General features: G+C 43.5%; 2 protein-coding genes across 2 annotated transcripts in view; both read left to right on the forward strand.

The window, feature by feature from the left end:
• Positions 1-12,085, forward strand: part of PRODH (proline dehydrogenase 1) — a 220,076-nt gene that overhangs the window by 95,282 nt on the left and 112,709 nt on the right. The window contains exon 4 of the mRNA XM_069758514.1: positions 6,351-6,500. Within this exon, the coding sequence (XP_069614615.1) occupies positions 6,351-6,500 (150 nt within the window). The remainder of the gene's footprint in view (positions 1-6,350; positions 6,501-12,085) is intronic.
• On the forward strand, positions 10,123-12,028 carry LOC138670811 (spore coat protein SP96-like). The gene is made up of 3 exons (XM_069758502.1): positions 10,123-10,253; positions 10,334-10,490; positions 10,606-12,028. The coding sequence occupies exons 1-3, from the start codon at positions 10,139-10,141 to the stop codon at positions 11,237-11,239; spliced, it is 906 nt and encodes a 301-aa protein (XP_069614603.1). The 5' UTR covers positions 10,123-10,138; the 3' UTR covers positions 11,240-12,028.

Here is a 12,085-nt window from a genome sequence, read left to right on the forward strand (position 1 = left end):
CTCAAAAGCTGGAAAAAATGCCATATTCCCACTGCAACTTGAATGTGTGGTATTATTCAGAAATTGCCCCACAGTCTGTTTTATAGTCGTTCTGTTAGTCCCTCATGATTGGCTGTGCTAGACCATGTGGTGGTATTATGCGGAAGGCCACGCCTGAGATCAAGCGATCCCACTTCGTGGCTGATGCAGTATGTGAAATGGTGACATGTTTTATGGTAAGATAACTCTCAAAGCTAATTGTTCAAATCCGCTGGGATCTGCAAATTTCATGAAATTGTACTCATTCGATTTGCAGGCAGTCAGTTCACTTATCTGTACAGCCAGACTTTATGTTAATGATAATTACCTGGAGCTTCAGTAGTAGTCTGTGTAAATAGTGTTTCTGAGCAGGACGACTGGTTTCTTCTAAACTTTTGTAATCGCAGCTGTCTATGGTCACAGCAGACAAACTTTGGTGCCAGCTATACAACACAGCCAGCACCTTAGCTGTATTGACTAGGGTCAGTCAGCTCCACACATGTAGTGTACACATTCACTGTAAATATACGGTAGATACGGTCAATGAAAATCTAGGAATAGTGGGCCCCAATGTATGGCAAGTTTTGTCAGGTGCTGATGCCACCCCTGTTACTAATATACAGGTGCTTCTCACAAAATTAGAATATCATCAAAAAGTTAATTTGTTCTTCAATGCAAAAAGTGAAACTCCTATATTACCATATATAGTCATTACAAACCGTGATCTATTTCACGTGTTTATTTCTGTTAATGTTGATGATTACGGCTTACAACCAATGAAAACCCAAAATCATTATCTCAGTTTAAAATAATTAACAAAATAACACGTGCAAAGGCTTCCTAAGCGTTTAGAAAGGTCCCTTAGTCTGTTTTAGTAGGCTTCACAGTCATGGGGAAGACTGCTGACTTGACAGATGTCCAGAAGGCAGTCATTGACACACTCCACAAGGAGGGGAAGCCTCAAAAGGTCATTGCTAAAGAAGTTGGCTGTTCAGAGTGCTGTATCCAAGCATATTAACGGAACCTGTCACCCCCTCAGCACGTTTTTAAGTAAAAGAGTCACCAGCAGCACGAAGGTTGCATTCTGTGAAGATGGCTGTTATGTTTCTTATCCCTAGGAACGCAGAAATACAGACTTATAAATTGCCCGCCATACCTCTATTGTGTCTCAGAGGTATGTTTTCTCCCCCGGTGTCACCCGCCTCAAAGCAGTCAATCATCTCCCTCTTGCTTTTGGGCACCACCTCCTGTGTTCCTGTTACGCCTGTGCTCTGCAATCAGTTCTCGGGCATGCGCCGTGCGTGCTGCCCGTCAACTTACATCAGCTGCCTGCATATAGCGGAGGCCCTAGATCCTGCCCCGCAGTGTGTTATGATGTATTCACACTGCGGGGCTGGGAATCTGGCGCCTGCGCAGTGGAGCGGGTTACCGTGCTCCATTGAAGATAGTGCCGATGTGTCGCGAGACTTCGGCACTTCTATCGAGGAGCACGGTGACCTGGGGGTGGTTACTGGTTCCCTTTAATGGAAAATTGACTGGAAGGGAAAAAGTCTGGTAGAAAAAGGTGCACAAGCAACTGGGATAACCGCAGCCTTGAAAGGATTAAGAAAAGACCATTTGGGGGAGATTCACAAATAGTGGACTGCTGCTGGAGTCATTCCTTCAAGACCCACCACACACAGACGTATCCAGGACATAGGCTACAAGTGTCACATTCCTTGTGTCAAGCCAATCATGACCAATAGACAATGCCAGAAGCGTCTTACCTGGGCCAAGGAGGAAGAGAACTGGACTGTTGCTCAGTGGTCCAAGGTGTTGTTTTCAAATGAAAGTAACTTTTACATTTCATTTGAAAATCAAGGTCCCAGAGTCCGGAGGAAGAGTGGAGAGGCACACAATCCAAGCTGCTTGAGGTCTATTGTAAACTCGCCTGATCTTAACCCCACAGAGAATCTATGTGGTATTGTCAAGAGGAAGATGAGACACCAGACCCAACAATGGAGATGAGCTGAAAGCTGCTATGAAAGGAATCTGGGCTTCCATAGCACCTCAGCAGTGTCACAGGCTGATCGCCTCCCTGCCACGTCGCATTTATGCAGTAATTAATGTAAAAGGAGCCCCTACCAAGTACTGAGTGCATTTGCTGAACATACATTTCAGATTTTAAAATCATTTTGCAAGCAAGCTGGTGTTATAAATTATTCTAATTTACTGAGATGATGACTTTTGGGCCTTCATTGGCTTTAAGGCATAATCATCAATATTAACAGAAATAAACACTTGAAATATAAACAAGTGTGTAATGACTCTATATAATATACGAGTTTCAGTTCTTTTTTTTTTTCTTTTTTTTTTATTGAAGAACTGAAATGAATTAACTTTTTGATGGTATTCCAATTTAGTGAGAATCACCTGTACTTTGTTTTTCAAATCTTCATGGGTTGTCCAATTTCACCACCTCTATTGGTTCTGAAACTTGCACTACAGGCAGGGAGCTTTCTTTCCCTCCTTTTGATACATTTAAATATTAATATACTTAGTTTGTTGGTCAGTTCATTAGCTACTCCAAACTCTTCTCTGTCTCTGCATCAGCTGTAATGGAGCCAGGGGTCTAGCTTATTAGCAGGACAGTCAGCCCCCTCTGTATATGTCACTAGTCATGTGCTGATAGACAGGAGGACGAAGCTTGTTGTCCATCATAAAGATCAAGGAAGTAGTTATTCATTGAGAAGGAGAAGGCCTGAAATGGGACAATACGCAGATTTAAAAAATCTATATAGAACGCCTTTAATTTTACATTTCATATTTGGATTTTTCAGCTTCTAGACAACCCTTCATGTATTTTGCACCCATTGAAGATGTACAATAATTTTTCCAGCCCCCTGAGATGGCAATTTATATTCAAGGGGCTTAGGGACTGTAAATAATGTCCTATGAGCATTCCTGTAGAAAGACTTTCCATACAGGCTGTTCCCAACAGTGGGCAACCTACACAAGTACGGTAGATATGATTACTGTTCTCTGAGCTGTTTAAACCATAATTCTTCTTCCATCCTTGTTTGATGATATTTGCCCCAGACTTTCCAGATGAGGCAATCTATGCAATGTGTTTCATGAGTGTTTCATGAGTGACATAGCTTGTGCTTCTACACAGAAGTACTACCAAGGAGGGTAGGATCAGCAATCTGAGCCTTTACTCATTAATCATTGACAACGGGTTCTATAGGTTAATGAGACCTGAGGTACATTTCATACTAACTCTGGCTCAGTGCAGGAGCTCTATAGAACCTGTTGTCACAGATTTTTTTTTTTTTTTTTTGCTTTAATGGAGCCCATGTCCTCCTGATGAAATCACATATCTATGGCATGTCATCAGAAAGCACTGTACTAGATCTAAGAATGCAGCCAAAAGTGAAGAACATAAAGATAGTTGCAGGAGAATATCCAATTTTAATGGGAGTTGGTCAAAATTACTTAATACAGGCACCTAATGGACCCATATCATGGTCAAACAGTTCAGTGCACCTTCAGTGCACCTTCTCGCCTATTTTTTTCCCATCTTTCCCTTTCCTCTTCTTCGACTGACCCCTCTGGTTTTACAGGAGGTACTAGAGGACAGAGTTGGATGGGCAAGTGCCCTGAACTGTTTGGCTACCCCAAGGGTGCACTTGGCGGCTCTACTTAGTTTAAACAATTATTTTTTTGGGTAGTTTGAGTAATTGGGTGGAAATTTTGGTCAAGTAGTTGATTGATACCATTACTGCTTACTTTTGCTATCATTATGGTGTCACTAATCATAAGAAGACTGCAATATAATATATGTGGTACCATTTGATCCCGCAGAACTGAACTTGGGGATGGCAGTTGTTAATGTACACATTCTTGCTTACACTACGCAATTATATAATGTTTCTTACCCACTTAATATGGCTCTACCTATTGGTCCGTTATATCATTGTCCAGTGTTCTGCATATAGTCAGGTCTCGCTATAGGTAGTTAATAAAAGAATTGACTAAATCCTGGTAGACGTGATGCTTGGTTGATTCCATCTCACATCTATAGACTGATTTTCTAGAAAAGCAAGGTTCAGATGACCGTTCCCCCCTCATCGCTCTACTTAATGGCCCATTTGTGTGTTCTCCAAGCCTCTCTTGGTCACAGGGCTCATTCTTAAGTTATTACACATCCCATTATAAATAGTGGTCCATCGATTTTTCAAGGTCTCATATTTGCTGAGTTCTTCAGAACCCATCATGATTAAGATTTGTCGATTTATTAAAAATGACTACAGTAATTTAAGGGTTCCTCTGCCCTCGTTGTGATTTAAAGAGTGTGGGCAAAATATGATATAGTTTGCCAGGAAACAAATGAAAATGCTTAAAGGATTATTCCAAAGATTGTCATTTACCCCCTACTCATGGGATACTGATTTCTGGAGGTATGAATGGTGGCACTGCCAATGGATCTGCTTCAGCGTTAAATGGAGAGGAGATGCACGTAATCTACCTCCACTTCATTCATTGTCCATGGGACAGAATCGAGCCTGCCAGCTTACTACAAGATGATATTTCATTAATCCACTTAAAGCATACCACCACTAGAATAATTTGCTGTGTATTTTATCTTGTGCAGAATTGGTGATGCACAGAGAGTTAAGCTGATCATCGCCTTTTAATAAATGCACGCTGGGGCATTGACGTGAAGAGACATGTATAACTTTGCTGCCTTTCTTAAATGCATTTGTTACATGTCTTACACTTCTGCCGGGAAAAGAAAATCAGATCGTTATTGATCAGACTATGCTTTTCGGAATAGTAAGTATTTATTGTTTAGGCCCCAATAGCGTTTTAACCCCTTAGGAGTTCGAGAATCTATTTAAAGAGAAGCCTGTATGTTCTAATAGCCCTAAGCGATGAATCCTGCAAGAAGTATACGCAGAATGAGATTTCCTCCTCTAATATAACCTTGTTTAAATCTATTTTAGCATAGAAAGCGAAGCTGTACACTTCAGTACATGGCGATGCATTGTCAGTGAATTATCACGCCAGCCAGCACATAAGGTTTGATAAGGTATTGCTGAAAAAAAAAAAAGGTTAGCTTTACAAAGTGCATTGCCATGGGAAGCCGAAAAGTCCAGCCTTAATAAATCACCCATTTCTGACCTGTCTTAGCCTGGCACTGAGGGAACCTGAAAAATATATTTTTTTGCAAGGGCAGGAATGAAGGTATAGCTCTTAATCACATTTGCGGACACAGTAATAAATGAAGCCGTGTCAGTCCTTCCGACATTTTGTAATGCGGCCAGAACCAATAACCTTGCTGATTATGACTTTTTAAAGGTTTGTTCTCTGTCACTTTAGGTCTCTGGGCCTTTTTCGGTCTACCATACACACTACACATGGGCTTGCATCATTTAGGGGCCGCCGAAGTTATTTCCGTTCATACTTTCTATATTTCTCCTTTGGCTTCTGATCTATAACTGAAGGGCAGAACAAAATAATGTCGAATTTGGGAGCACTGTGGTCATATCTTGCTTCTGAACAATAACGAAACCGGTTTAGTTGGAGTAATTTTAGTTTTACGGTTTTACCCAAAGAGTAATAGGAAATGTGTATAAAGCTCCGATCCCAACTGCAGAACGGATCTTGATGGCTTCCATTTTAAAAGGGTTTCCCAAAGTAACAATAAACCAAAAATTGATTGTTAAATTGTTGTCGCTTTAGTGTTCCTTTATAGTCAGAGTCTTAGCAGTGAGCCCAAGAAAATTAAGCAGTCACTGGGTAGCGCCAGTGACTAGTGAAGAATGTAACCGCTAGGGAGACCATTGGTGCAATACGGGATTAAACATGAAAGTAACTGGGGGGGATGTGTTTTTTTTTTTTTTTTTTTTTTTAAATACAGAATTGGATCACTTTAGAAACATATTTTATTCATTACAATAAACAGAAAACTAATTGAACATTATAGAAAGTCAACTGACACCATTTGGTTTGCCTAGTCTATAATGACATTATAGGCTCGGGGTGGGAGAAAGAAAATGGCATGTACTCACTTCCTGGATTGGTGCTTTTAGCTATGTTCACTGCCAATCTCCTTCTCATAAAAATTGTAAAAATGTAATGTGACAGCTGCAGCCAATCAGCATCTCATGATTGGCTGCAGCCTACAGTTTCAGTCCAAACAGGAGCTCCTGTAAACCTATTCTTTCCAATGGTTTCACCAGACCATTTTCTAGTCTCTGATAACTCCTAATGTTAAAGGCAAACAGACTAGTTTCTACATATAATTCCTAGAAGTCGTAGTCATTGTAAAATATTCTTTGTTTTTTAAGGTAATGTGCAACGAGAGAGAAAATACCAAGTACAGCCTGGTTTTGGCGACAGACGTGGTGGTGTGATCAGTGCCAGAACATATTTTTATGCTGATGAAGCAAAATGTGATCATCATATGGAAACCTTTCTGAAATGCATTGAGGCTTCTGGTGAGTACGTACCAATTGTGATACTGCCAGTAATCCTTAGATATTATGTGTTGTAAACATGTTATAGTCACCGATGTAGCACAGGGGCAAATATTTAGTTAGCTGCTTTAGCCCTGTATTTAAATGTTTTTTTCCAAGGCAAAATGGCACATACACTGGTTGCCACCCTGGCTGCAACACTGATTTACGGTGGGGATTTAAGATATCCTGGTATGGAAAAAAACTTGGGGGTACTCACCCCAAGCCTCAACCATTTAATCATTGTGCAGTTGTAGGTTTAAAAAAAAAAATAAAATAAAAATTACCGCAACAGTAAAAATGTAGAGATTATCAATTTTTTTTTTTTAAGTTCAAAATTCTGTTCTGATATTTTTTATTAAGGGTAGTTTCCACGTAAAGAAAAGTGGTCCCCAAATCTTTTATATTTGTAAAATCTATATATATATAATTGTCTAAGGGGTACGTCTGTCTGTTTGTCTGTAACGGAAATCCCGCGTCGCTGATTGGTTTCACCAGCTGGAACCCGGCGGGTGAGTATATAACTATTTTTTATTTTAATTACATGGTTAGTGCCTGGGCATAGTGATCTATGTGTACGGTGGCCCCAGCTGTGCGGAGTAGTTGGGTATCATATGAAGCTGTATGGGACTATTTACTTCTATGGCCAGTGTTATATGTTACGTGGCCAGGGTTATATACTACGTGGCCTGTTACATACTGCGTGGGCTGTGTCATATACTGCGTGGGCTGTGTCATATACTGCGTGGGCTGTGTCATATACTGCGTGGGCTGTGTCATATACTGCGTGGGCTGTGTCATATACTGCGTGGGCTGTGTCATATACTGCGTGGGCTGTGTCATATACTGCGTGGGCTGTGTCATATACTGCGTGGCCTGTATTAACGCATCGGGTATTCTACAATATGTATGTATGTATATAGCAGCCACATAGTATATAGCACAGGCCACGTAGTACTCCTATATACTACGTGGCCTGTGCTATATACTATGTGACTGCTATATACATACAGTCATGGCCAAAAGTATTGACACCCCTGCAATTCTGTCAGATAATACTTATTTTCTTCCTGAAAATGATTGCAAACACAAATTATTTGGTATTATCTTCATTTAATTTGTCTTAAATGAAAAAAACACAAAAAGAATTGTCCTAAAGCCAAATTGGATATAATTCCACACCAAACATAAAAAAGGGGGTGGACAAAAGTATTGGCACTGTTCGAAAAATCATGTGATGCTTCTCTAATTTGTCAAAAAGTAAATGGGGGCACCACGGTCAGTGGGACTCAAACCAAGGCCTAAACAATAGCCAGATATATAGAGAGAAGAAAGGTAGGCCTTATAGAACGGGAGTCACCACCACAATATATCAAATCACAGCTTTATTAAACATGTATGCAACAGACCAAAACACATTAAAAACAAGGGGATATACCATAACCCCATACTAACAAAAGCCCAAAATAAGGCAGAAAAGCCCGCACAAACCCAGACAGAGTATAATGCGCATGCCCATGAACTGAACTTAGCCTAAATAGTGGTGTAATAGCACGCCATGAACAACCCAGCCAGCCCCATAAAGTCATGTATAACACATAATACAGGGACAGGGGCAATACCCTGGGGAAAAGACAAGCCTAGCAGATATCATGTAATAAATGTGCCGCAGTGGCCACAGATAAAGCACTACAGGTAATCATACCAATGGTAGAGGTAATGATAATAAGGCAAATAGGTGGGTGGAAAAGCTAATAATACCCACCACAAATAGAGCCGACCTCCAAGAGACACTAGACCCTGTGCGTAATGCAAAGACCCGGTCCTGTTGGTACCGGTCTAGGGCAGGCTAGAAGCGGGCATGTGGACCCTGACAGAGTAGCAGTGCGGGCAGCACCATTGGTATGATTACCTGTAGTGCTTTATCTGTGGCCACTGCGGCACATTTATTACATGATATCTGCTAGGCTTGTCTTTTCCCCAGGGTATTTCCCCTGTCCCTGTATTATGTGTTATACATGACTTTATGGGGCTGGCTGGGTTGTTCATGGCGTGCTATTACACCACTATTTAGGCTAAGTTCAGTTCATGGGCATGTGCATTATACTCTGTCTGGGTTTGTGCGGGCTTTTCTGCCTTATTTTGGGCTTTTGTTAGTATGGGGTTATGGTATATCCCCTTGCTTTTAATGTTTTTAATGTGTTTTGGTCTGTTGCATACATGTTTAACAAAGCTGTGATTTGATATATTGTGGTGGTGACTCCCATTCTATAAGGCCTACCTTTCTTCTCTCTCTCTATATCTGGCTTCTCTAATTTGTGTAAGGCTGCTTTCACACATCAGGTTTTTTGTTTCAGGCGAATTCCGGCTCTTCCGACAAAAAACGGAATAGAAAACCGGAGAAGCCGGATCCGGCATTTCCCCCATTGAATATTATTGGTGCCGGATGGCGCCTGATAGCCCAGCGTTCCTTCCGGTTTGATGCCGGATCCGGCGTCAAGTCGATTCCGGCGTCTGGAAAAAACGTGTACTGTAACGTTTTTTTGTCTCCGGCGAAAAAGCCGGAAAGCGCCGGATCCGGAAAAAATCGGATCCGGCGGCCGTATCCGGCTTTGTACACTGAGCATGCTCAAAAAACTTTGATCAGCCCCCTGGACTATATATAAAGCAGGGCCATGAGGCCTTCAGCCATTTCCAGCCCAAAAGCAGAAGAGCCAACACCCTGCCAAGACGGAAGGAGCCAGAGAGCCTGCCACAGAGCTAGAGCCTGCCACAGAGCTGAGAGCCTGCCACAGAGCCGGGAGCCTTCCACAGAGCCGGGAGCCGAGAGACTTCCACAGAGCTGAGAGCCTGTCACAGAGCCGGGAGCCGAGAGCCTGCCACAGAGCCGAGAGCCTGCCACAGAGCTGGGAGCCGAGAGCCTGCCACAGAGCCGAGAGCCGAGAGACTTCCACAGAGCTGAGAGCCATGTCTCCGGGGAGGCCTCCTCCTCCTCGCCGTCCACGCACAGAGGTTAGTATGAACCAAAGGTGTGTGTGTGTGTGTGTATCATCTATTCTTTTATGTTTCATCGTAGGAAGCTGATGAGGCTGAGTCCCCCGGAGAAGAGGTGGTCCCCGAAGATGAGGGAAGGGGTGGAGAAACCCACGGAGAAGGCTCACAATTGGTATGCATCTGTGATGTATTGCGGAAACACACCCTACACTACACACAAAACATAACACTAGATGCTTACAACAAAATACATAGAAACTGATACTTTCAAACCACACACAACACATACAAAACATATATATCACATGGCACACAACACATAGAATGGCTACCAACAACCCCATAATTTTTTATTTTTGTATTCTAGAGTTCTGAATCTGGTGCCCAAGCAATAGGTCCTTCCAGTGGCTCCCGGGGTCGTCGGCGACATTCACGTGGCGGCCGTCGTCATGTAGGATTTTTGTTATTTTTTGGGTGCAGGTTAGCAATGTTTCAAATTTGGTGTTAATTTTTTCCCCCTTTTCAAACAGGTTTCACAGCGTGCTCCAGATTCGGACGGTGACGAGGTCGGCCTTGATATTGACCTCCTCATCGATCTTGTCAGAGACAGGGAGCCGTTGTGGAATATGGGTGACCGCCGCCATGCTGATCTCTCAGTGACCCGTCGACTCTGGGAGCAAATCTGCTGTGAACTGATTCCGAGGTGGGAGGACCTAGATGTTCAGGCCCAGATTCAAGAACGTAAGTATCCTCAGTTCAGTTTTGATGATGCATTCTAAAATGCTGTTTCTAACCAAGTTGTCTTTCTCCTATTTTAACAGGTGAGCGGATTGTGAAAAGGTGGCGGTCGATCAGGGATCGCTTTAAGAAGGAGTTCAATAAAGAGATGCAGGCCTGGAGTGGATCTGGAGGACGCAGGAGCACGTACAAATACGCAAGGGCCCTGTCGTTCCTCAGGTCAACGATGGTCACCCGAAGGTAAATATTACCCACCACATGCACTAATGTTTTACATGTCTAACCTCTTTTGCTCTTTCAGCCAGGGCCATGCAATGACAGTATATTAATTGTTTGTTTCTCTCTTTTTCCACAGTACCGTTGGGAGCACTCTGGAGCCTGCAGCACAATTGAACACTTCTGGGGCGATCCCTCAAGAGGCCGCCACCGAGGGACACTTTGACAGTGAGGAACCCTCTGCACATTCCCACTCTGCACCTTCCCACTCTGCACCTTCCCACTCTGCACCTTCCCACTCTGCACCTTCCCACTCTGCACCTTCCCACTCTGCACCTTCCCACTCTGCACCTTCCCACTCTGCACCTTCCCACTCTGCACCTTCCCACTCTGCACCTTCCCACTCTGCACCTTCCCACTCTGCACCTTCCCACTCTGCACCTTCCCACTCTGCACCTTCCCACTCTGCACCTTCCCACTCTGCACCTTTCCACTCTGCACATTCCCACTCTACCGATCCCTCTTTCCCATCCACGAGCACTGGAGCATCCTGGCCGGTTCCATTGCATGTAGCTGCTGGTGAGAACATAGCGTTTCCTGTACCCCACCCTTCTGCTGCAGCCACCTCTAGTACACCTGTAGCATCGGGGCGGTTTCGCCAGAGTGGTCAGATACATAGTTATGCTCCCGAGTTCTTGCACCTGAACGCATCGTTCCAGAACTGTCAAAGTTTTGTCCGAGCAAATGGCTGCAGGATTCAATTTCATAAATAAAAGTATGCTCGAGATGCATACACTTCTGGTAACGATGCGTTCAGAGGCAAAACAGTCCCCGAACAACACTTTTTTTCAGTCGGTGCTTGAGCATATGGAGACGCTATCTACTTCTCAGCAGATGCAAGTAATGGAATCCTGCCAGTCTACTCTAGCGCTAATTGCCTCTAGAGCAGATAGTTCTTCCAACCATCCTCCAACTTACCCCCCTTCCTCCACTGTCCACCACTACAGCCAGTACCATCCTCCTGACCCGTATCGCCAAACAGACATTGCCCCATCACGCCCAACTCACCATCATCCACATCGTGCCCCGTCCCACCAGCCACACCACCAGCCCCGTGCCCCTTCCCACCATCCACACTATCAGCATCCCTCCCGTGCCACTTCACACCCATATGATGATCCAGACCCATTCAACTTCCCATCTACTTCATCCTCACCTCCTCTCCCTGCCCACTTCCAACAGACTCACCCTCTTCCCAAACATCTTCTACACACATCACTCATTCTGCCACCCAGTCCTCCCAAAACATTTCGTACACCCCTCCACCCTACCAAATTTCTAACCCCAATCCCACTTTCTTGTCCACCCGCTCAATAGCTTTCTCCACTCCTTCACCCCTAACCGGTGAACATTCTCCACCACCATCACATTCCTCTCTCCACACTCCCACTGTCGAAGTGTCCCTATCAGACAGTGCCTCCGATAGTATCTCCACCCCGACGTATGAAAACATTTAGTACCCCATTTTTTTGTGTGTTACATTGTTAATAAAAGTTTTTGATTGAAAAATCTCTTGTATTTATTCATTAGGAACAAATAACACTTTTGTAAAAAAAAGG

Source organism: Ranitomeya imitator, chromosome 1 (genome assembly GCF_032444005.1).
Source record: "Ranitomeya imitator isolate aRanImi1 chromosome 1, aRanImi1.pri, whole genome shotgun sequence".
In the NCBI taxonomy this organism is placed as follows: domain Eukaryota; kingdom Metazoa; phylum Chordata; class Amphibia; order Anura; family Dendrobatidae; genus Ranitomeya; species Ranitomeya imitator.